The 25595-nt window shown below is 40.1% G+C and overlaps 1 protein-coding gene across 16 annotated transcripts in view; it reads left to right on the top strand.

Annotated features, from left to right (window-relative positions):
* NPAS3 (neuronal PAS domain protein 3) overlaps positions 1-25595 on the top strand; it is a 920744-nt gene that overhangs the window by 841612 nt on the left and 53537 nt on the right. For all 16 annotated transcript variants that reach the window (XM_043489743.1, XM_043489745.1, XM_043489742.1 and 13 more), the window contains one exon: positions 10378-10496. In XM_043489743.1, the coding sequence (XP_043345678.1) occupies positions 10378-10496 (119 nt within the window). The remainder of the gene's footprint in view (positions 1-10377; positions 10497-25595) is intronic.

Below are 25595 nucleotides of genomic sequence, written 5' to 3'. Positions count from 1 at the left end.
CAGTGTATGGCAAAAACCACTACAATGTTGTAAAGTAATTAGCCTCCAACTAATAAAAATAAATGAAAAAAAAAAGAAAGTTGAAGGAAGACTAATTTCCAAGAAATTCATCACCATGCAATGGAATATTACACAGTCAGGAAAAATAGTGTTTGAAACTGATGTACTGATATGGACACATGCAGATACTATCACTACTTAATTTTAAAGCTGCCTTACAGCCAAGACCACTGGAGCCCCAACATCCTTTTATTCCCCAAACAGTGTCTAATAAAAGCCCAGCTATTATCACAGAGTGAGCTATGACTTCTAACATTAAAAAATGTGAGAGATACTCAGGTATGATCCTAATTTTGAAATAAATATATATATAAATAGTAAATTAGGGAACAACAAAACATATTATTCTTAATAGTTCCTAGGTGATATGGCAACTGCATAATTTTTTTCTTATTTATACTTTCACATTATCTTCCAGATTTTCTATGAACATAGGAAAAATAGAGATATAGAACATGAACTTGTTTAAAAGCAACAAACAGCATTCTCACAAATCATTCTGGGAACAAAGCACCCTTTACTGGCTGCCTCACCCATAGCACCATCCCTTCCCCCTCATTCTCCCCTCTTCCCCATTTCTTCACTCCCTCCTCACATGTTTGTCTCCTAACCCTCTGGAGTCCTTCTCTCTATTGTCCTTCTTTCATTCCCATTGTGTCTGCTCCCATCTCTGGCAAAAGCCCCCTGTTGAGCATGGCCTAGAAAAACTTACAAAGCCATTATCATCAGGGCCCCCTAGAAAACCAGTGTGCTTAAATTTGAGCCATGCAACTTCTAACTGCTGTGTAATCTTATTACTTATTTTCTATTGATCCTACTTGCTTTGCCCACAAGGGCTGCTCCACAGCTTTTTTTTTCTTTCTTAACTCTTAAAATCCTCTCCTTCTCATACTTCATCTCCACAAACGACCTTTACTCTATAAGTGTTCAACCCTGTTCCCATCACCTTCCCCTCTCTCTCCCTCCCCTCTCTCCCTTTCCCGCCCGCCCCCGCCCCCCCCCCCACCTCAACTCACATCCTGTTTTTCTTCCCCCCATTTCAGAGGCTCACCTCTCTTTCTCTGTTACTAATACAATTTCCTTTAGGATTTAAATTCTTCAATTACCATTTCTAATACAGACAACTTTAAACTCAGTCCTCTCAATCAATAAACCTACTCAGATCTCTTTATTTTCATCACCAATATTCACCAAAGAGAAGTATATCACGTATTTACTCAACCTTTATCCCACTTCTTTAGCGAAGCTGCTCTCTCTAGAGATCCCCAAAGAAATGACAATGCCAATACGTTCATCTGAGAGGCTTGACTCTCTGTCCAATTCTTAGTAACTCCTCCCTTAGTTTCCTACAGGTTAAATTTTCATCCTTAGCACATCACTTATTTTAATTTTGTACTAAAGTGCAAAGGTAATATTTCTAGAATTTTATCAGCACTGGTGCATATCTATCCAAATAACAGTTTTCTGTAAAGCTATTTAGTGATGAAGTTGCAACTCAAATCATGAGCCCAGAGGTATGGCGATTTTACCAATATCCATGTGACTTAGTCTCCTGTGCCACATGACCAAACCGTGGTTCTCATCACGCACCAGCGCCTTACCCTGCATCACTCTTCTTTATACCGCATTAATCACTACCAGAAACTATTATATATTTTCTCCTCCTCTCAAATGAAAACATTGTTATAAACTATCCCAGCTCATTATAGATCCTCATTATGTATTTACTGTAAATAACTGAACAAAGACTGAGCGAGCTATAACATCCAATATGTGCTATTTAAAACACTCACTGTCTTTAGGGCTGTATGCCTAGTAAGGGCCAGGAGTTCCAGGCACAGGCAAAAGATCAACCTTTAACAACATGTAAGGCGCCTTCCGTCCATACCCCTACAGGTGGAGAGTGATACTTTGTGCATCCGTGGTTTGAATCACTGCCTCATTTTTCACCCAGTGCTGCATAACTGTTTCTCATCACATGGCATTGTTGTAGTTAGTCACAGAGCTTTAAAGCAATGAAAAGGCAGAATGCATATGTGTGTGTTTGCAAGTGTCTCTGTAACCAGACTCCTCTATATGACTCCTTTTGAAAATATGGTATGTCGACATCTGTGCCTGAGATGGAGATTTGGCCAGAATGCTAAGAAAATAAACATGGCAGTTCAACTCGATACTGGCAACCAGTTACTGCCCCATGGATAGGCTGCACAGAAGATTCATGTATATGAAATAGTATATTAAAGTAAACTTACAAAAGCAAAGAGCAATCATTGCAACCATAATTTTTTCTTCCTCTTTGGGATTCTAATTTTAAAAGCATTAAAGAAGACAGCTGCTCATGCTGTGATATGCGCTAAACAGCCTGAAGGATGGAAAAAAATATATTTGTAGCTCATAATAACTATTGACCTTTCTGATATACAGTGTTCTCTGTGTTAGCTATTCGGTTCTATCAACAGTGAAGATTGAACATGACTTTTTAATAGAAAACATGGGGTTTCAAGCTGCCTTCACAAAGGTGTTTATGTATTGTTATTTTGTTTTGTACTACAAAGACCAAGTCCTGATGCCCTTTGTCTGACATCGTGTTTGTCATTAAAAAAAAGAAGAAGAAGAAGGAAAGAGAGAAAGGAAGGAAATAAAAGAAGGAAACAGAAAAGGAAAAAAAAAGCCTCAACATTACTGAGTATGTTTTATATGAGGAATTGGCTCGTAACCACTTTATAGTCGTGATAAAAGCATTGCCACACTCGATCCCATACGCAATACTGGTAATGGAATCCAAGAGGCATCCCGGGAGGACGTGCTATATTTTTCTCCCAGAATGGATCCCTCAAGTGGCAACATTTATAGGGAGTCTCCAGGAAGATTTAAAACCATCGCCTGCAGTATTCAGATGGCAGGTGCTTTAGAGCACAGAGCCTGCTGCCGAACGGGTCACGCCGGATGTCATATACTCTCAGAGGCTATCTTTACAATACCCAGTTTTTCCCCTTGAACTTTCCTGACGCTTCTAGTTGTGTACAGAAACACCCACTGGTAGCAGCTTGACTCTGACACTGTGTGTATTTCCCCGGAGTGGTATCATCCAAACACCAACTGTGGAGCAGCAGGCGGCAGCTGAACGCGCTCCTCTCCCTCGGGGGACAGCCTCCCCAAGTAGCAACCCCTGCCAGGCGCAGGAAGCCTGAATGCCAGCCTCATGCATTCCGATTCTCATCCCAGGCAGGCAGACACTGCCGGGGAGCTCATGCTGACAGGTGGCATGGGTTCGCAGATTATTATTGTTTTCCTCCTCTTCTTTTTTTTTTTTTTTTGGCAGATTATTTTTAACGTTACTTTGAAAGAAGTTTATTGCGTCATTATTGAGCCACAATTATTTTCACAGCTATGCTCTAGAGTTTCAGTTAATGATTCATAAGTTTCTAAACAAAGCTAAAGACTCACAACTGAGTGGGAGCAGGAACCAGCCCTAATGAGACTTCAATAAATATGGCTTTTCCGTCATACTCCCAAGCAAGCGCTGAAGCTGAGAGAGCTGGTGGCTGAACCAGAGGATGGCAGCTGCAGTTGCATTTGCCTGATGTCCAAAAGCTAGTACAGCCTGGGTCCTCAAGAAATAGTGGGCATTGTCTCCCCACCAGTGGCTGAGCATCTATGTGTAGTCTACAGATGCCCATCACCCCCTTCAAAATTGCCCTGGCGCATGGTAGAGGATGGGCCAGTGGGATGGAGACCAACTCTCTAAAGACAGAGAACAAAGTTTTCTCTAATTCTAGGCAAAATCAGGCCAATCCTTTTTTGCCTACCAAACCCACTGGTCCATCACTCTCAAAATAACACTTAGCAGAAAATGCTTCCTTAGAGGTGAATACAAGAAGAGGACATAATGATTTCCTCTCCACACAAAAAATAAAATAAAATAAAGGCTTCTTGGGACAAGATGTTTGGTGTGAGAGAATGAAGGGCAGGGGCAAAGACTAATTCTTCCTGAAAGAAAGCATCAGAATGTTACTTTATTCAACATGCAAACTGAGTGTCTATTTACATAAAATGTAATCCTAGGTACTTGGGGGGATGAAGGGGGCTGGAGAAGGGCAGGGAATGGGTACAACTAAATATAAGCAAGATGTCAAGCCTGCCTTTCAAGATGTCACAGTCTTGCAGATGATACTGCTGATAGCACCTTTTGCAAATTGCGCATTTAAAAAAAAAATCAGTTGAGCATTTAGCTTTGAAAACATAGACCCCACTTATAAAAATCAGCACTACAGGTCACTTTCCTTACATATGTGAATTCACCATGTACCCTGAGCAATGCATTCCTTTGCAAAATCACGAGTTTTACCCATGTGTGTGTTGTCACATTTCAAAACAAGGTCATGATTTTTCCAAAAAAAGGTTCCATGTGGGTATTATATTATCTATCTTTGCATAACAAATCACCCCAAATACTTACAGACTTTTTTTTTTTAAAACAAAGATATCTCACATAGTTTCTATAGGTCAGGAATCCAGTAACAGCTTGTCTGGGTAGTTCAAGCTCAGGGTCTTTCATGAGGTTGCCATGGAGATGTCAGTCAGAGCACAGTCATCTGAAGACTTGACTTGGGGAGGAAGGCCCACATCTAAGCTCACTCGCGTGACTGTGAGGAGGACGCCTCGGTTCCTCTCCACACTGATCTCCCCAGAGGACTGCTCAAGTGTCCTCACAATATGGCAGCTGGTTTCCGTTAGAGTGAATGAGGCGGCAACAGGGAAGCCATGCTGCGTGTCATGACCAAGCCATACATCACCAAGAATGGCCACATGCTATTTATCTGAAGTAAGTCACCAAGTCTAGCCCACAGTCAAAGGGAGAGAAAGCAGGCTCCATCTTTCTGAAGGACTATTGAAGAATTTGTAGCAGTTTTAAATTACCACAGTTGTCATCCTAGATAAACATAAAATCTGCTGGGGACAATTTCTGTGAGAAAAGATTTATTTTTACCATTGACATACTATTTTTACCACTGACCTACTATGAAGTTGAAAGTGTTAGTCGCTTAGTCATGTCTGACTCTTTGCAATACCATGGACTATAGCCTGGCCAGCTCCTCTGTCCATGGGATTCTCCAGGTAAGAATACTGGGATGGGTTGCCATTTCCTCCTCCAGGGGACCTTCCCGACCCAGGGATCAAACCCAGGTCTCCCACATCGCAGGCAGATTCTCTACTGTCTGAATCACCAGGGAAGCCCTACTACTAAGTTGGGAAGATCTTATTAGATTAATGTCAATATTTAATGAATATTACTTATTGAATATATTAAATATATATAAATTATATATATATTCCCTATGTGCTATAGAGAATCAAAGTTAGACCTGTCTCCACCCTGCTGCCCTAGCATAAGAGATAAAATGAGGATATAAATAAATGTAAGAACAGTATATTGACCACATCCTGAACTTCGGAGTGGGACAAACAGGTCATGTCTATGTGCTCTGCCACTGACTATCTGGGAGACTTGGACAACATGTATTTTTATATAATGGTAAAGATTTGACATTTTCAACAGTCAGTATGGACTAAGTTAAGCTGCAATAAAAAGCAATCCCCAAATTACAACAAAAGATTTATTTCTATGAAGATGGGCTAAAGGTTCTGCCCCCTATTGTCCTCATTCCAAGACCTGCGTCAATAGAGCAGCCACCATCTGAAACGTTGATAATCAACACAGCAGTGAGAAAGAAAAAGTAGGACCTTGTGACCAGCTCTTCTAGGAAATTCCACCTGAAAGCAATACATGACTTTTGTTCATATTCTTTTGGCCACAGAAAGTCACATGATCAAACCTAATTTCCAACTGGCATCGGAAGTGCAGGGAACCTTTTGCAAGAAAAGAAATAACCAGTCACCTTCTAAAGTCCTAAAGTACTACATTTCTTTTAGAGTGAATGAGGCAGCAACAAGGAAGCCTTGCTACCTGTTATGACCAAGTCATACATAGTATCTAACAAAGATAACATCACATGCCAGTGAAAGTTTGACTTTATCAAGAGAACTGTGAAATGGCCCAACATCTCTTCCCTAGTCTTATGAAGGTCATTTTGGTTGTTTGCACTTTGCCCAGAATATCTCAAAAAGGAAAAGATTCAATTAAGCAGTGAAGTGGGGGAAGAGTATATTTAACTTGGTATCTTAACAACTCAGTCCAATTCCACTTCTCCTTTAAAAGGAAAAATACTTTGCTCACACTTAAGGAGTAACAGAGTTGTCTCAAAACCTAATTTTCTTTCTCACTTCCATCATGATTTCATAGCAGTTGAGGGCTCTGACCCTAGTATTGCACAGCAAACATTTGAAGTATGCTAAAAAGAAAGGCTGTCTTTATGCCTTGGCCTCACCCTCTTGCAGGAACCCCAAGGAGAGTGCCAAAAGTGCTCAGCAAACACCTGGACCTCGGATTGGTCAGAGAGAACAGGATGGTTCCCAGCCATCTTCTCCTTCCCTCCCCCCTTGCCACTGCTTCCTGCCTCTTCATGCTAAGGACGCAGCAACTACAGTACCAGTTAGGGAATCAACAGAGGGGGAATAACACAGATATGCTTTCATATTATGGTGGCATTTGCCAATGTAAAAATTATTACAACTTTTGCTATAAATTGTTCTGTAAATTTCACAAAATATGCAGAAATTGACATTTCAAGAGCTGAGATCATTTAGATTTATTTAAAAGTTGAGGCCCTTGAGAGTCAGTAAAAGAGAGTCTATTTCTTTATCTAGCTTTCGTGTGTGTGGGCCTTGTTTTCTTTTTTCAGTTCCTTGTTTATAATTCATAGGTCACAATGGGCCGTATCTGGGCTTTGACCACTTAATCCAGGTTTACCCATCAATTTCTCCTTATGTCTCAGGCAGCAAATATAACTTCTCTGAATCTCAATTTTTCTTTTTTTATCAGATCATGCAGCGATCCTGGCCTGTCTTAAAAAGTTGACAGAAAAGCCTCTGATATCTGGAAAGCACTCTAAAATGCTTTTTTGATATAGATTGGTTCCACAGCCTTTACAGAGCACCAGTCTTAAGGATACTTTTCTCATTACATCGTCCTCTCTTCTTATCCACCCAAAACACACACACACACACACACACACACACACACACACACACATCCTTTCTCTATTCCATGCTACAGTCATGTCACTTGTCACCAAGGCCATGCTCCCTTGGTTCTCTCCCAGTAGAACGTTCATCAAAATCCATGCTTCTCACCTGAGACCCTTAGAAACTTCTCTTCTAAAACTGCTGCTCTTGTCTGTCACTTGCAGATTACGTCTCTTTACATGAGAGACATCCCTGTCAGAGCTGAGATAACCAGAGCACATTTGCTAGCCCTTGGGGTCACGTGGCCATGGTACCTGTGTACTGGGGATTCGTTTCTTAGGTGGCCTCTGAAAGGGCCAGTGTGGCAGGTTACTTCTGCCCCTGTCCTCAGAAAGCCATGTTAAAGCAGAAATCTTTATCAGAAATTAAAGATATCTTTATCTTTTCTAAGTTGTCTTCTCTTCTTCTCCCTCACTGCCCTTCGCACCATACCCCCATGCTCTTGAAATAAAGTGTAAGGAGCAGTTATTATTTCGATTTCCAATCTAGATTTCACTGGGGCAAAATCTGACCTCAGAATTCCTCTCACACCAGTTGTCCTGGTTTTAATGAAGGCTGCTCCTGTATATTCTCAATCGCTCAGTCATGTCCAACTCTTTGCAACCCCATGGGCTGTAGCCCACCAGGCTCCTCTGTCCATGGGGATTCTCCAGGGAAGAATCCAGGCAAGTGAGCTGCCATTTCCTTCTGCTCCTGTATATACTGACGATCTAACCCATGGGGCAGGGGAATGCTGTGTTCACTGCCCAGCCAGAGCAGGATGCAATGTTCACCTCCATAGCTCATGTAGAGCTTGTGTCTCCCATTTCATCCCCTAAGGGGAACCACCCTTGCTGGGGTCTCTAAAGTATCTGCTAAGTGTTTACCTGTGAAAGCTCCATGTACTGAAAATGATAACAATTTCTAATGATGCCTGAATTATTCGCCTTTCTACAGTTACGTGGTTCCTTCCTTCCTGGGTCAGGGTTTCTTGGACCTCAGCCCTAAAACACAGTTCACTTTTCTGGGAAGTTGCATTTTTCCTTGGCTGTTGCAAACACAATCTCACTGAACAGAGCTGAATTCTGAAAGCTGAGTTTGTGATGTGAATTCTGTTGGCTTCACGTTAGTTCAAGTCTCTGAGGACCGGGGCCAATAAACGTGAAAGGGACCCTAGTAGATTGGCATACTTTTCCATTTCCACCAGGATGAAAAACTGCTATAAATTAAGTCTAACCTTAAATGTATAATCTGTCCTTGGGAGGAAGGAAAAAAGGGAGGGGGGGTGGATATAGCATCTTCAAGCTCTCGGCATCCCTTACGAGAAAAATTGGTTCTAAGGGTCTCTGATCTTGTGTTTTAGTAAAATAGAACTGCACGGCTGACTGACAGTTCTGATCTAAAGCATTTACGTTTAAGTTTTGATCTCTCTGCTTTTGATTAAAACTAATGAGCTCATTTAATTCAAAATGGGAATCTCTGATAAGAGAAATAAGGTTGATGTGATTGGATTAGAGGGGCAAATTAAACTCTTAGAGCAGAAGTTTGTGCTTATATAGTGTATTAAAAAGCTGTTGGCGTATTATGGCGTGTTAGATGATGAGAAAAATTTCATAGTAATTCATATTTAATCAGAAGAAATGAAAGTACTAAATATAACATGGCTCTGCTTTTCCCTCGAGTGATAAAAAGCTGTACATTTAAAATGACATCAGATCTGTGCTAAGACAAAAAAAAAGAAGAAAATCTTGAGAGAGACACATAAGAAGGGACACTTGTCACTGGTTCCATCACCCCAGAATAGAAATGCCATAAATATAGGAAAATATAGTCAGGTGAAGGCAAGAATGATACAAGCCCCCAACCACAAATAGTAAGGCTTCTCTTATTATCTCACTCTTCTTTCATCAGAGCATCAAGTTTAATATTAAAAAATAGATGTTTCTTCCCCTTAGAAATATATGGAATATGTTTCATAATTTGAAATTGAAAAGCTTGTTTTGCCTATTTTTTCTTTGTTTTTTAATAGCTATTTTCTCACGTACTTAATTCTTAAATCTCTTTATTACACATATTTCTTGATCTTCATCCTAGAGAAAATTAGTGTTCTTATAGAGCTGCTCAAAATGTTTTGTTGTTGAAATTTTTTTTAACTTTAGAATAATAAGAAAAACTTTAAAGTATATTTTAGAAGAGTAAAATTAGAGTCTTTTTAGGCTTTAAAACCCCCAAGTTAACTTCTCTTCAGGAAAATACTTAAATGTGTAAAATACCATAGAAGCTTATTTCTAAAGAAAATAGATTTGCATTGCCTCCTGACCTGCATAAAGGTGGTTTTAGATCAGCAAAAATGAAAACTACCATTTTGAGTTTTTTTTTCCCATTTTAAGTTTTATAAGTCAAAACATACTCTGCTTAATCTTAAATACATTGAAAGGGAAAGAGGAGCTGTCTTAAGAGAAGAAACTATGATTTTCTCAGAAGCAAAGAGGTAGAAACACAGAGGATGTTTTCTATTCTAGGCTGGGGATAAGCTGCCACTAGTGACAGCAAGAGCAAGCTGATCTTGGGAGTCATTTTTGTTTTTATCCATATAGCCCATTCTCAGCCCTCTATCTCCAGTCGGTTGAGAAAACGTTAGGCTTCTTATTCCCCATAATGAAGGAAAATAACTCAGAAGGGCAAGGACACTGGTCAGGGTATGGCTGCCCCAATCTTGATGGTGTCATCATGCTCAGAACTCCCCAGCAAGCAACTGATCCAAGAAGGGATTTGCAGGGAGAACAAAAAGCAAGTCGTCCTGACTCTGATCAGAAGCATCTCCACCTGAGTCTTGGTTGATCCCATAAATCTCTGGGGTCCTTCTTTTTTGTGACTGTTCTCTCCGTGTGCACCAGCCAAGCCTCATGATACACTACAATTACTATCAGATCCCACTTGGATGGCTGCTGAAACCTAAAAAGACCTGAAAAGCTCTTGCTCGAAACCAGAATGGAGTTTCTTGGGATACATTAATTCTCCCTTTTTATTTTCTGCAAAGTAAACATTTTCTAAATGAGATAAATTGATTACTACACTCTTAGCACCCATCAGTCATTTATTTTTAGTGAACTCAAGGATTGCACCTGAGCAGTAGCTGAAAGGGGCTGTGTAGAGATCTAAATCATGTGTATGTATTTTTATATTCTTCAGTGGAATCAACCAGCCCCAGTCTGCTCACCACTGACAACACCCTTGAGCGTTCCTTTTTCATCCGAATGAAATCTACTCTGACCAAACGCGGCGTGCACATCAAATCATCAGGATATAAGGTAAGCTGGGTTCCAGCAGGGGTGAGACTCCTGTCTCGGGTCCATCCTAGGTCATTTGCCTTGCATGTCCCAGCTGCTGCGGGTCCACATGATCAATACATGTGATTCTGAGCAGCACACAGGGTTCTTCGTTATCTTCCTGTCTCAAGGCAGGGGACTCATTATATCTCACGTTCTCACTTCAGACAGTTCTGGCTCACTAAATGCTTCAACAGAGTGTCTTTTCTTAAAACACGTGTTAATAGTGCATCAAGTGCTCAGCACATGCTAGAAATTCACTTTGATGGAGAAGGTGAGCCAAATTCACGTCAGTCCTTAAGATGACTATTCTAGAACTACTACTATAAAAATTCTACTTCTCCCACCTCCCCCTTCCAATCCCCTCTTTCTCTTTAGAGAAAGACTGTCCATTTGAAAAAAAAAAAAAAACATCTTGGCCATCAAGATTCATACATGTAGATAAGAAAATCAGGTTGGATGTCAGAAATCCTAATTTTGAAATTACAGTGGCTGAACATTCATTCACACCTTAGCATAGATAGGACACTCCACATACAGAAAATATGTTTCACGCAAGAGCAAACACCAAGTCCAGAGTCATAATCTACATTATTTTACCATTCTAAAGTTAAGAATATAAAAGCTCTAATCTTGGGAAATTCCAACATTTCAGTTACCATAGCAACATAAATTAAGACCTATGAAATTCATGAAATGCCTTTGGCAACCTGAATCTTATCAATTTTACAACATGCTAACCAGTCTCTCAAACAGTATTCATTATAGGAGGATGGCAAACAAATGGAATGCACTGTGGCTGTCGCCAGTGTGACCTCTTCCCATTGGAGAGTCTAGAGCTTCCGGTAGCCCAGTTCTTGTGGGTCATTGTTCTAGCCTTGCCAGGGATAGTAACACTCATTCTCATCAGGCTTTGAAAACCTTATATAAGTCATCAGGACAGGAGCAGCAACAGAAAAGTCAGAATCAGACATTTTCTTTGATATTAATTCTTCTCTAAAAAAATAAAGCAGGGGCAAAGCAGGTCTTTCTAGGGACAATCTTTAGATGGGCTGTCCCACAGCCCAAAGAGCACATTGGGAACACCCTTAATTTTTACCAGGGATCGAGGCAAGGGAGAGGTAGGTACTTGGGCAGCACCGGGTGCATTAGCTCCACCTACAGAGCAATTTGTGGTCCTGTGATAAAGGGGTAAGTCGGAGGACAGAAAACAGACTATCTTATCCAATTTTGTATTTTCCTGCCTCACTGAAACACTATACATTTATTAGTTGTTAACTGTGTAGTCTCAGCCAGTTTGAAATTCTATAAGCAAACTATTAGATGTAGCAATTATTGTCATGTTAATGCTAGAAAGATGCATTATTGGTATTCCAACTTTTCTCCGTGTCAGTTCTTCATCTTTCCCAGTTTGTACTGGTTTGTAGCAGGCATATCCCAGAAGGAAAGAAGGGTGGAAGGGGTGAGGTGTATTTTGTGAAAGCAATATCTAGTATAATTCAGTATCATTAGATAACTTGTTTGAAAACCAACAGAAAATTATTATTACTTTCATACAACAAACTAGAGATTATAAAACTTTGCAGCATCTTAGCTTTGCCACAAAGTGGGAGGTATGGTAAAAATAATAACAACACAGAGAAATAGTTTGAGCTTCAGTCCAGGCAAGAAACAGCAGCTTGGGTTCTGTTGGTCTGTCCTGTCATTCGGGCAGCTCAGGCAGCTGTTTTGCTACATGATCTGAAATTTCTTAAATACTGATAGAATATCATTCATTATTTTGACAAATACATAAATATATTTGTGGAGCCTATCTGAGATCCTAAACTCAGCACTGAACAACAGAAAGTCTCTGGTAACTGCTAACAAGCAGCAAGGAAAAAGACCACCATAAGTAAATAAATAAAATGATTGCAAAAAGCAGTGAAGGCTAAAATAGTAGCTAACATTTGTGCTCACTACAGTATGCTGAGTGTGAGACAGTTTGTATGTCTTTGTGACTGTCCAAGAAGAAAGTATTTTCATCGCTTCCATTTTACAGATGAAGAAACTAAACCTCAAGAGGTTAATTACACACCCAAGGTCACACACTGGGAGGGACAAGGCTGGGGTTTTAACTCTGGCAGCCTGGCTCTACATCCCCTGCACTTAGCCACAAGGCCACACTCTTTTAGGCAAAGAGTAAAGCAAGGTAATATGAGGGAGTGGCTGATGGGGACCACGTTCGACAGGCTCACTGAAGGTCTCCCTGAGTGACATGTCACCTATGAGAAGTGAATGAAAAGAGCCCTCCATGAAAACATACATAGAAGAATTTTTCTGGAGCTCCTCTGGTTTAGGATTAAGACACGTTGCTCTAAGAAGGGAAACAGCATATTAAAAAGTGCAACCTTGAACATCCAGGATTAGAAGAGATTTAGAAGCTGTTCCAGTTTCTATCAAATTATATCATGTTAAAGTGATCATAGTCAAAGATCTCTCCTGGCAAATGTCACACTGCACTTGAAAATATGTGGGTTATTTTCTAATATCTTTTGATATTGATCTCTAACATAATTCCACAGTAATAAGAGAACAGACTCTGTATGATTTCAATACTTTTAGACCATGAAACTTCTGCACCTGGTCTTAGGTCTCTGACTATGTTCCAGGGTCTCCTAGTTTATAGTCTATGGGAACTTGTATCCTACTATTGTGTGAAAATTGTATAAATCTTAATTGTGTCAAACTGGTTGATAATGCTTTTCAGGTTTACTCTAATCTTCTACTGCTCTGTACCTTCCTTTTATTAATTTCTGAGAGTTTTATAGTGAAACGCCAACTAAAAATCTTAGTTTATCGACTTATAACAACTGTAAAACACAGTGGAACTACATGTAACTTTGTTCTGTATTTTCCAAGTCCCCTGTAAACGTGTTAACATATTTTCATAATTGACAAAAATAAAAAAGATGAATTATATCATGTTAAAGTGATCACAGTCCTCTGACAGTACCATCTTTCTCAACATATCCTGCGAGCCTCCATCCAGTGCTGACTTCCCTCCCCAGCACTGCTCACTTGAGAGTTGCTTCATCCACTGCTCCCCCAATAAGATGAATCACCCAGCAGATCCAGCTCTCCCCCTCCTCCTCCACAGCGAACTTCCCTCATTAATTAACCTTGTCTGGAAGTGAGTGGAAGAGCTGATGAGAAGCCGTGACATGACACAGCTGAATAACATCCCTATTTATCTGTTCATTCTCAGTAAATAAATCTAACAGCTTATAAAACATTCAAATAAAACTGGTAATCACCCCCACCACCACACAATAAACACAAATAAAAAGAAACAGCGATGATAATTTCTCCATACTCCCAATATTCTCCCTAATTTATTACCATTGTTTGCTTATTTCTCTCCCCTTAGTTAAGGATTCAAGATGTTAAGCCTTGTTCAGTGCGGGTCACTACATTTTCCTCCATTTTTTCCTATGACCTTGGCACATGGGCTGTTCTGACTTTCTCCGTAACTTTTCAGCGTCATCATTGCTATCCCTGACAGTAATAATGGTAACAGAAGCACCACTTACTGAAGACTGGCAGGGACCGTGCCATTTTATACTGATTTTACCTAATCCCCACAACTTCATGTAAAAACTTCCTCTGTGCCAGGCATTGTTAAAAGTTTACGTTCGCTTACTACACCTATTTTGCAGGTGGTGAAGCTGAGACTTCCAGAGCTTCAATACTTTGCCCATATTCATTCTTATAGATCTTAAGTAGCTCCTAAGGAGTCAGGATTGATCCGTGCATTTAGGCTCCAGAGCCCTGTCTGTTCACTGGTCCGTTTCAGTGCTTAACATATTAAGTCCAAAGAAGGGTTCGGCACAAAATGGACCTCAACGAAGGACAAATAAATGTACATTTTTAAAAGAAAAACCTCTTGCTTGATTAAGACCTTTCCTTGGTATCTCAGCAGATTCCACAGCACCAGTTTACAGAGAATTACCTTTCTTTCTAGAGTATATGATACCCACTCATATAGCCATGGTCAAGAATTCTAGCCAAAGAAGTGCCAACCTGTATCTGCTAAGCCAGGTTGACAGTGGTATATAAATTGGAGTTGCTTCCACACCCCAGGCCTCAGAGAAGTTGCCCTCTCCCCTCCAATGAAGTTTCCCTGCTGTGAGCTGACACTCCTTGTCTCTGTCTCCATTTGCTGTGTTATCCGATGGCGTGAAAGTGTTACTCAGTCATGTCCAACTCTTTGCGACCCCATGGACTGTAGCCTGCCAGGCTCCTCTGTCTACAGAATTCTCTAGGCAAGAATACTAGAGTGGGTAACCATTCCTTCTCCAGGGGATCTTCCCCACCCAGGGATCGAACCCAGGTCTCCCGCATTGCAGATGGATTCTTTATCATCTGAGGCACCATCTAGACCAGCCACTTTCTAAGCCTTGGGGGCTTCCTTGTTGTTTAAGTCTCATTGTTGGCCACGTATCTTCACATAATGGGCCTCTCCTTTCAGTTGCAGTGCATCAATATTCTACCTTCTTGAGTAGGTCTAGGTCTGGGGGAACTTCCTAGGTATAGCACAGTAGGGCAAAAGGAGATAATGTAATCAGGGAAATGAGAGAAGGAAGGATTCATGGGGTTGCCTCCTTACCTCCTGTCCCTTGGATGGGACCATTCCATTTTATACTCTATTCTTAAATGCCCACCAGCAGCACTGTCATTTCTAGAGTATTTATCCACATACATGATGATGTCCTACCTCTCAGGGCGTGGTGGAACATCCTGGTCTGGGAAACACAGGCAGATAGAGAATCTCTGTTACATTAATACTGTGCTGAGAATGACTCCTTGAAAATCCTCAAATTCAGGAGTTCCCACTCTGACACACACAAACATTACTAACAGGGGATGGGAGAGCTCCAGATACTTAAACATAAGCAGTTCCCCCATCTGGAATAACTTGGCTATGAATTTGCCTGTAGCTACGTGTTAAGCCAAACAATTCCTGAAATCTATCCAGCCTTGTTATGGTCTAAAGAGTCAAAGTATAAATAATAATAGAGAAAAATACTTTGTAGGTTCACTAGTTTATTCAGCCTGCTGAAATAATTCAGCTTTAAGAATCTTTTATCAATATCTAAACATGAAGTAACAAAAGCAAAAATTTAGAGGGTGCTGTTGGAGAAGACTCTTGAGAGTCCCTTTGACCGCAAGGAGATCCAACCAGTCCATCCTAAAGGAGATCAGTCCTGGGTGTTCATTGGAAGGACTGATGCTAAAGCTGAAACTGCAGTACTTTGGCCACCTCATGCAAAGAGTTGACTCATTGGAAAAGACCTTGATGCTGGGAGGGATTGGGGGCAGGAGGAGAAGGGGGTGACAGAGGATGAGATGGCTGGATGGCATCACCGACTCAATGGGCATGAGTTTGAGTAAACTCCAGGAGTGTGATGGACAGGGAGACCTGGCGTGCTGTGATTCATCGGGTCGCAAAGAGTCAGACACAACTGAGCAACTGAACTGAGCTGAACTGAATTAGCTACAGGAAATTCTTTTTGTCTATTCTAAACCTATAAACATGGACATCTTTTAAGTTAGAAACTTCTCCTGTTCATTTTTAAAAATTCATTGTTGTATCTGTTCTGTAGAATAAGGCCCTTCCATAATTTACCAGTGATTTGTTTTATTTGGGGTGTCATAGATGCCCATAGGGGCTTCCCAGGTGGCGCTAGTGGTATAAAGAATCGACCTGCCAATGCAGGAGACATAAGAGATGTGGGTTCGATCCCTGGGTTGTGGAGATCCCATGGAGGAGGGCATAGCAACGCACTCCAGTATTTTTGCCTGGAGAGTCCCATGGACAGAGGAGCCTAGCGGGTTACAGTCCATGGGGTTGCAAAGCGTCAGACATAACTGAAGCGACTTAGCACTAGATGCCTTTAAGGATTTGATGAAATCTGTAGCACCTCTCCCAAGGTAAATGTATTTTGCATCAGGAAGTTCTTGAATCACTGAAGTGTATCCAGTGATTTCAGGTTACAAAACGCTATTTAATGTGATTAATCTTTGATACTTATTAAGAAATCAAGTTAGTGCATCTTCCAGAACATGTTTCACCAATATTATAATAGTCATCTCCTGCCTCCTCATTTCTCACTCCCTTCTGCCCATTTAGTGTTAATAATACGTACTGAAGTTCTGTGACAAAAGACATCAACTCCTAGATTACAGAATGACAAAGGGAAGACTTCCATTCTGACCCCCACATGCACACAGAGATAATCTTCTGAAAAAGTACTTCTCAGAAAATATTTGTATAAGCATAATACTGACTATTAAAAGATTCTATCTGTAGTTGAGAATTATTTTCTGTGGCACATGGTCCTCTTTTGTTTCCTGTTCACTTTAGTGTGCAACAGAGTCGTGTCGCCAGGATTTTCAATGTCAAGCTAGGTCAATTTTGGAATTGAAGGCTTTTCATATGCAAACATATTCCTGATTGAATGCGTATACTGACAAGACTCAAGATGATAGCAAACTAGAAAGGAATTATTACTCTTTCAATCATCTGGAATTTTAGTTCTTCATTTAAGTCTTATTAAACCAAGTCTATAATTCTAAGCTATCAACCCCTCCCTCTGGATCACCTGCCACTTTAATGTGCTGCCAAAACTGGTTGAATCCACCTGCTCCTATTGCCATTCCTCCAATTTAATGCCTTTTTTCTAGATCTGTCATGAGAAACCCCCAAATTACCTCCCAGAAAATTTACTTCTCCAATCTATCCTGAACTCCGCTCTATGGAATATCTTCCCAAAGTCTCAGTTATCATTTACTTCTCTACTCCTAAATCTTCAATAATTCACAGTGCCAACATATTCAAGAAGCTGATCCTTGCCCACCACCATCTTCATCGTTCTTTCTTAGAACTCCTAATACTAATGCTCTAATAAAATCAGTCCAATCATCTTTCTTGAAATACATTTGCATACTCACACTGCTATCCTTTTGACCATATTATTTTTCCCCTAAAAATGCCTTTCTGCCACACTTCCACCTGGAAAACTCTTACTGAACCAATATGGCACCACTCAAATATCACTTATTTTTGCATTTCTCCCCATACACCTGTCCCTTCTCCTCTGTGCTAAGATAGCATTTTTAGTTTTTACTAAAGCTCTCTGTGCCTCAGTTTTCTCACCTGCAAGATAAAACTCTTAATAGCATATAACCCAAAGAATCTTCCTACAGATCAAACGAGATAACACAGGTTCTGCTATCTTCTCTCCATTTTATAAAGCACTTTCATATAACCTCATGTGAACCTCACAATGTTTGGTAATTATCTCTTTCAAATTTTTGAAGACAGGTTAAAAACTGAGCCATAGAAGTATGAATTGACTTGTCTAGAGACATGTGAATGGTAAATGGCAAAACGGAGAGAAATATCCAGATCCTCTCACTTCACATTCCTTCTTCATCCCCATATACTGTGGTAGATACTGGGTGCTTGCTTATTCTGCTTTCTTCCCTCAGCACCCAGCACAGGATGCTGCATGTAATTGCCATTCAGTACATGTCAGCTGACTAGAATTGCATGCTCTCTTTTTTCTGAAATAGCAGTGAAAATGTTGACAGTCGTGAGTCCTATAACATACCACTAGAGAACCTGCTAATTGACATCAGTGTCTTTTAGATGTGACCATTCGATCAGCTATGCACCCAGATGATTATACCATGATCTGGCTCACCTTCTCCATCTTGCCTACTAGGATATCATTACTCTTTACCAGCGCACCTTCTGAAAATCAGAATGTACCACATCTATAGCGTTCCCTTGAGCCATCAGCTGAGAATTCCTTTTAGAAAACACAGAGTCATCTTTACTTCATTTATTCATCATCACTTCATATTAGCATCTGTTGATCACCATTTTCTTTCTATTAAATCATCTTTCAAGGCTTTTTTTCTGGATATTAACATTTTGAGGCTCTGTCTCTCTGAAAAGTATAACAGTATTCAATAATAACCTGCCTTCTGCTACAACTCAGTGATTTGTTAAAGATTGCTTAAAAACATGTTAAGTGTTGTTATGGGAAGACTGGTTCTTTCTTTGCCCAAGAGACTAATTGGTTGCAATGAGTTTTAATTGTACCAAGAGAAGTTCAGCTTGGAGGTACGCCCAGCACTGGACTTCCCAGGTGGGACTAACAGTAAAGAACCCACCTACCAACACAGGAGACATAAGAGACTCAAGTTTGATCCCTGGGTCGGGAAGATCCCCTGGCGGAGGAAATGGCAACCCACTCCAGTATTCTAGCCTGGACAAACTCACGGACAGAGGGGTGACTGTCCATACAGTCATGAAGAGTTAAATACGACTGAAGCGAATTAGCACACACACACACACACACATGCACACCCAGCACTAATGTAGGGGACAGTGGGGTCCTTCTCTGGAGATTTCTAAAAACATACATGAAATTCATCATGTAGGAGTCTCTCCTCCTAGATAAGTGTGAACAGACTAGATACCATCTGGGTGTTTCTTCCTATCTGAGACTGAGAAACACTCCAGGTGTCCGGACATATCAGTGCTTCCCCTGAAGCCTCGCTTCAGCTCTGTGTTGTCTTGAAATGACGACTATGGTATTCCAAGCTTCACAAAATGTAACTGTCTTGTCAAATCAATAGATGAATTTTCAGGGAAGACCAAAAATTCTGTCAACCCATTCAGCCTTTCTAAGACTACGCATATATTGCCTTTCAATCAACCCAGACACCCAGAATAAATTGAAGGAGAAAAAACTTCCAGAGTAGAACTTATAGGCAGAGGTTATCCTGATGAAAAATGCAAATAGAGGAGAGAACCAATAAAATCAAATTTTTAAAATCCTATTATCTCGTCTTAGTCCCTGCTCACCTCTGCACAATGGTCCATTACAACGTGGTTTCCAGTGTCATTTTAAATATAACTGACATTGTTTCTGATCTCAAAGAATTTACTTCCCATTACCAAGGCATGACAGAAGTTCTAGCTTGGGATATGTCATTTCTGCCGGGACTAATCAGCTAGCTATTTTACCAACTAGAGGCATAATCACTAGCCATTCTGTGAAGTGTCTGTAAACTCTAAGTATGTCAGTAACTGCAGTCCAGGTATGCTGCTCACTTACAGGTAGTTCATTTTCCATTATACAGCTTTTAGAAAGCAGGTGGACAAACAGGAGCATCCCATTTTTTAGTAATTCTAGATCTTTCCAGTTTGGTTTTCTGTGTCTTTGCTAGCTAAGAATAATGAAAATGTCAATCACTTTGAAAATGATGTCAATGATGCAAAGATTAACCTTTCTGTATATAAGGTTATTTAACTAATGAATGCCCTTCCAAAATTATGATGATTTCTTTGTAAGTATATTCTCAATCTAATGGATTTTATAATATCATCTACTATGAGGCTTTGGCCAATTAAGATTTTTAAAAGAAAGAGAAAAAAACCAGACTTTAGAACTAATAAGTAAACATAAGCACACTTCCTCATTTTTTCAGGCTCAGCACTCTTTGATGTACTGATGTACTGAGATGCCCCAACAACAGCTGCAAAGGTCCACAATTTCTGTTTCCCTAAAGTAATCTCTGGATCCAGGGGTCCAAAGCAGAAGTTACCTAACTCTGCAGATTTCAAGGGCTTCAAGATACATCCCTTTTCTAACTCTCCTTACCTCAAAACTACCTTACTGAAGAGTGACTAAGCCCATAGGCTGTGACATCAGACAGCCAAGGATTTAAACTTGGTCCTGCCTTTCCTGGCTCCGTGACCTTAAGTATATAGTTTAACTTCCTTAAGTGTCTGTTTCCTGTCCTGTAAAGTGAGAGTGCCAATAGAAGCTCCTTCATGAGACTATTATGAAATAAAGTGGGTAGGACAGTCACAGTGAGTACCACAACAATACCTGGTCCATGGTGAGCTCACAATTCATGTCCATATGTGAAGTTCTATGTTTATGGAACTCATTTTATGAATTTGATAAAGGTTGATCTAGACAATCCAAAACCTTAACTTCTACACCTCTGCATATGCACCTGCAACCATGGAAAATAGTAATTCATCAGTAATAGTTCAGATTGTCTCCTGGAAGTCACGTACACTCTAGAATAATAAACAATTTCTTCTGAGTATAGAAAATGCATTTATTTCTGGGAAATTTCTCCCTGCTTAAGTATCCTGAATATTGATTTGAACATAAGATACAAAATATAACTGAAGTACGTCATCTGTCCCTTTAACAAAAGAAACACAGATTGAATGGTTTTCTTTGTTATTGATTTAGCATCATAGCAAGACTAATATAGCCCTTTAATGCAAGAAATGAAGTAAGGGGCAGGGCCAATTTGATGTTGCTGATCTCTGGAATAAATGGAGTTTCTAGGCTCCTGTAAGCCAACAAAGGCTCCAGTTTGCTTAAAACATCTACATACATATAAATGGAACCCTCTGAGGAGAGTTTGAAGGCAGGAGGGGAAGGGGATGACAGACGATGAGATGCCCTCCAGTATCAGACTAAAAGAATGGCCTCAAAGTGCTTTGAGCAAGAGAACTCAGATTTAAACAAAAGAATCATCTCTATAATCAGTTCTCAGCTTTCTGTAGCAATATTCAAGAGAGAGAAACTTTGGGCTGCTGCTTTAACTGTGTGTGCACATGTGTATGTGTCTGTATGTTTAATCTGAACCATCAATGGGCAGTGGATATTGCTAAGTTGCCATGTTGGAAACATAACTTTTAGCTCATTGTTTGCAATGGTCCACAGAAGCAATCCATATAAGTTATCATTTGACTGATCGCAGTATTTACACCTCACTTTCACGAGGGTTTTTGTACCTGCCGTTTATTCTCCCTGGAGTATATATCGTCCTCAGATAGATCCACAGGTCACACCTACATTTCATGCAGATTTCTGTTCAACTGTCACTTCCCTCACCACCTCCTATAAAAATAGCTCAAGCACACCCTCTGTACTCCATCATCTGCTTTATCCTGCTGCCTTATTGTTCTTCATAGCACTTACAACGTAACACAATTTCATAAATTTGTCTGTATAGAATTTGTCTCCCCCACCACAATATAAACTGAAGCTCCTAGAATAGCTCTGGTCACATAGTAGAAATTCAATAAACATTAAAAAATAAATAAATTTATAAATATTGGACATCATTTATATTAAGGCCAGAACATAGTCCTTTCTTTGGTCAGTATTCTAGTTCCTTTAAAGGAGAAAGAGAGATGAGAATATCCATCCAATAGAATTATATAATTTTTAGTTTCCAGGCCCTATTGCTAAGATAAATTGATGTTTTCTTCAGTTTTTCTTTTAAAAAGGTTTCACTAATGGTTGACATATTCTATGACATATTTTTCATGCTATCATATTCAGTTTTTTAAAAATCAACATGTATTTAACTTGTATCCCACTTATACCCAATTCTAGTGTCTAAAACTCTGGAAGTACAATCAAGAGTCACTTGATTATTACTTGGTAGTTCTGAATATATTTAACAGGTCTCAACAGCTCCTTGTTAAATGTCCTTCAAACTCATGACTCCTTGTAGAAATCATGAAAACAGAGTGGTTTAAAATGGGCACACCTGGTGAGGGGATTCAGAAAATTTCATCCCATCACCAGCACGCTGCTGCTTACTTGCTCTGCAACTTTGGACAAGCAGCCTTGTAACTCTGGGCTTCTGTTTCCTGGCTGGAAACAAAACAACAGGACCTGCCTTCAGTGTTCTTTAGTCATTTGATGGTTGAGATTACTTCCTCCCTAGAGTATACTCTCTACATTAGGGTGAAAGCTCCTCTGGGACACTCTGGACGGAATGGAATAGGATCTGCCTAATAGGAGCAGCCCCTGACTCCTGGGAAGCAAGAGGCTGAGTCCTGCCAGTAAATTCCAATGAAGGCCACACAGTTACCAAGAGCTGCCATGTTGCCTCGTGGTCACTGCTGGTTTGAGAAAGATTCCAGCAAACATTTAACCAAGTCACTGCAACAAGGGAGAGGAGGTCTGGAAAGGATTTTGTAATTCTTCAGGAGGGCTCAGACGACGTTGCACTTTGTCCTATGGATAGACTAGATTCTGCAAAAACAATCTAGATCCTAAATTGAGGCAAAAATAGAATGGTGGTCTGAGATTAATACTCTCTTGCCTTATTCCATGAGCAGTGAGAAATTTCTTTTCCTTACTCTCTTTAATACAATACATATTCACCTCTCTTTTAATGCCAAATATAGCACAATATCATGTTCTTATTAAATTTATCTCTTTTTCCCTTTGTTTTCAATTGGCTTATTGTTGCCTGAAATGGTTGTAAGTTTCCAGTTGAAGGGAAATGCATCTTTTAACCTGCCTGGAATAGCCCTAGAGGCAAAGTCCTTGAGTTCTTTAATGATGAGTGGTGTTAACAATATCATAATTGTCAAACTCCTCAAAGAAAAGTAGCATGGAAATGTAAAGCATTCTTATTCTTAAGCTGTTCTTTTGTAATAAACTACTGTCTTCTCTCTGAAATGTATCTTTTCTCTCTGTCCACTGGACAGATCAGGGGAGTGATAAAGTTTGACTAATGACCCATTAGCATCCAGATCCCAAGCACCTTGGCACAGTGGAGGAATGTTAAGTTCTGTGGATTTTACCTCTAGGACACAAAAGTGGTGGTCCCTGATACCTCCATGTTCTCAAGCCCTCAGCCCCGTAGGTCAAAAACAGTGAATCAGAACCCAGAAGTCAACATGAATGGGTAAGTGAAGCCCTGAACCAACAGACCAAACCATCACGATGCCATAGAGGGCAACAGAATCCGAAGCCTGGAGAGGCCCCTTGTCCACACTTCCTCCCCAGCCAGTGTTCTCCTGGGAAGAAAGAGCATCAGCAGAGTAGAGATGCCACAAAAGCCTGTGACACATTTTGGCCCCCAAAGAATCTTTTTCTTGCTGCATACAGAAATCACACCTCCTAATTATGCCATCCAGTCCTGAGAACGTTTAAAGGCTAGTGCTCTGCTAGTGAAAATTCATAGGCACCTGCTCTTGATTTTCTTCCTACTTAGAATAATTTTCACACAGCTGTGATATTGCCAAGTGACTCTATTCAAACGTTGAGGCTCAGACAAGAAGGGATATGTTGGATGTTTGGGTTGTAATGATTTCAGCTCTTCCTCTTTTTTTTTACAGCATCATTAGTAATCTGTCATTCTAATAATAATAATTCCCTTTTGACATCATGGAGGTAAGAAGAAATCATCACTGACATCAAAAATGAGGTGATATTTCAGCAGTATTATTTCAGCGAAGATAAAATGGAAAGCTTTATTACTCCCCATGCCTTTAAAGAAAGCTGAACAAGGCATATGCTGACCCTAGAGCTTATCTACTTCAGTTCCTTCCAGACTGATATGAAATAACTAATTTTAATTGTTCCAGCCAGAGTTTCAGAATGTGGTTTCCCCCAAAGCTTTCCATCTACATAATGGAAACTTTTTCAAAAACAAGCTTTATCCATCCATAACAACCGGGGGAATCAAAAGAAAAGTCTATTGTAACTAAGAACAATTTATAATTTTCATTCTTCAGCATCACCTTTTGTTCCAAGTATTTAGGAATTGATTTAACTCAATCATGCAGTCAATACTGATTGTGTACCTGTTGCGTATTACACATTGGACTGGGTACTAGGAAGACAAAGATGGATAAAACAGAATCCTTGGTCCAGAGAACAGAGCAGGCACACAAAGAAAGGACCGAGATAATAGAGATCAGTTCAAGAATATTGGGAGGAAGTACAGACAACCCCTGACTTCTGTTTTTACTTATGAACTTTCAACTTTACAAGGTGCAAGAGTGATACACATTCAGTAGAAACCATACTTCAAATTTTGAATTTTGATCTTTTCCTGGGCTAGCAGTATATGGTATAGTAGTCTCATGATGGTGGGTAGCCACAGCCCTGTGATCATGAGGTTAATGGCTGATACACTTTAGCCATTCTCTATCCGTTCTCTTTTTCAGTTTCAGTACAGGTTTTCAGTAAATTACATGAGGTTTTTAATGATCTTTTTTAACTGAGGTATACTTGCTTTACGATGTTGTGTTAGTTCCTGCGGTACAACAAAGTGAATCAGTTATATATACACATACATCCCCCCGCCCTTTTGAACCTGCCTCCCACGCCCACCCATCTAGGTCATCACAGAGCACCAAACTGAGCTCCCTGTGCTACACATCATGTTCCCACTAGCTATCTGTTTTACATACGGTACTGTATATGTCAATCCTAATCTCCCAATTCATCCCACCCTCCCCTTCCCTCCCTGTGTCCAGATATCCATTCTCTACATCTGCATCTCTATTCCTGCCCTGCAAATATGTTCATCTGTACCAATTTTTTTTAGATTCCACATATATGCAATAATATATAATTGCCAGACAGGGAAGCAACCTAAATCTCCATCAACAATGAATCGATAAAGAACTATATATATAATGGAATATTACACAGCCACATAAAGGGATAAAATTGGGTCATTTGTAGAGCTGTGGATGGACCTAGAGTCTGTCATACAGAGTGAAGTAAGTCAATGCTTTCTTTACAACTAGACTTTGTGTGAGATGATTTTGCCCAACTGCAGGCTAATGTTAAGTGTTCTGAGCATGTTTAAGGTAAAGACTGGGCTAAGCTCTGATGTTCATTAGAGCATCTATTATACGCATTTTCTACTTAAAATAGTTTCAGCTGATGATGTGTCCATCAGGATGCAACTCCATCATGAGTCCAAGAAGATCTGTAAATGATTATGCCTGGTGGAAGAGGAGAGATTCTCAAAGAGAGAACCTTTAGACAGAGAATTTTTAGACAGCTCTTAAAGGACAGACTTAACCTGACAGAGGTATTAGGGAAGGAACTCTACACAGAGAGAATAGTATCAACACAGAGATGAAAGCAGCAAGAGCATTGAGCAGAAAGAAATCTGGTCCTCAAGGGAATCAGGAGTGAAACCACCTAATTCAGCAAATGCAGATGGGAAAAG

This window comes from Cervus canadensis, chromosome 17 (genome assembly GCF_019320065.1).
Source record: "Cervus canadensis isolate Bull #8, Minnesota chromosome 17, ASM1932006v1, whole genome shotgun sequence".
In the NCBI taxonomy this organism is placed as follows: Eukaryota; Metazoa; Chordata; class Mammalia; order Artiodactyla; family Cervidae; genus Cervus; species Cervus canadensis.
This window is presented reverse-complemented; position numbering and strand designations above follow the sequence as displayed.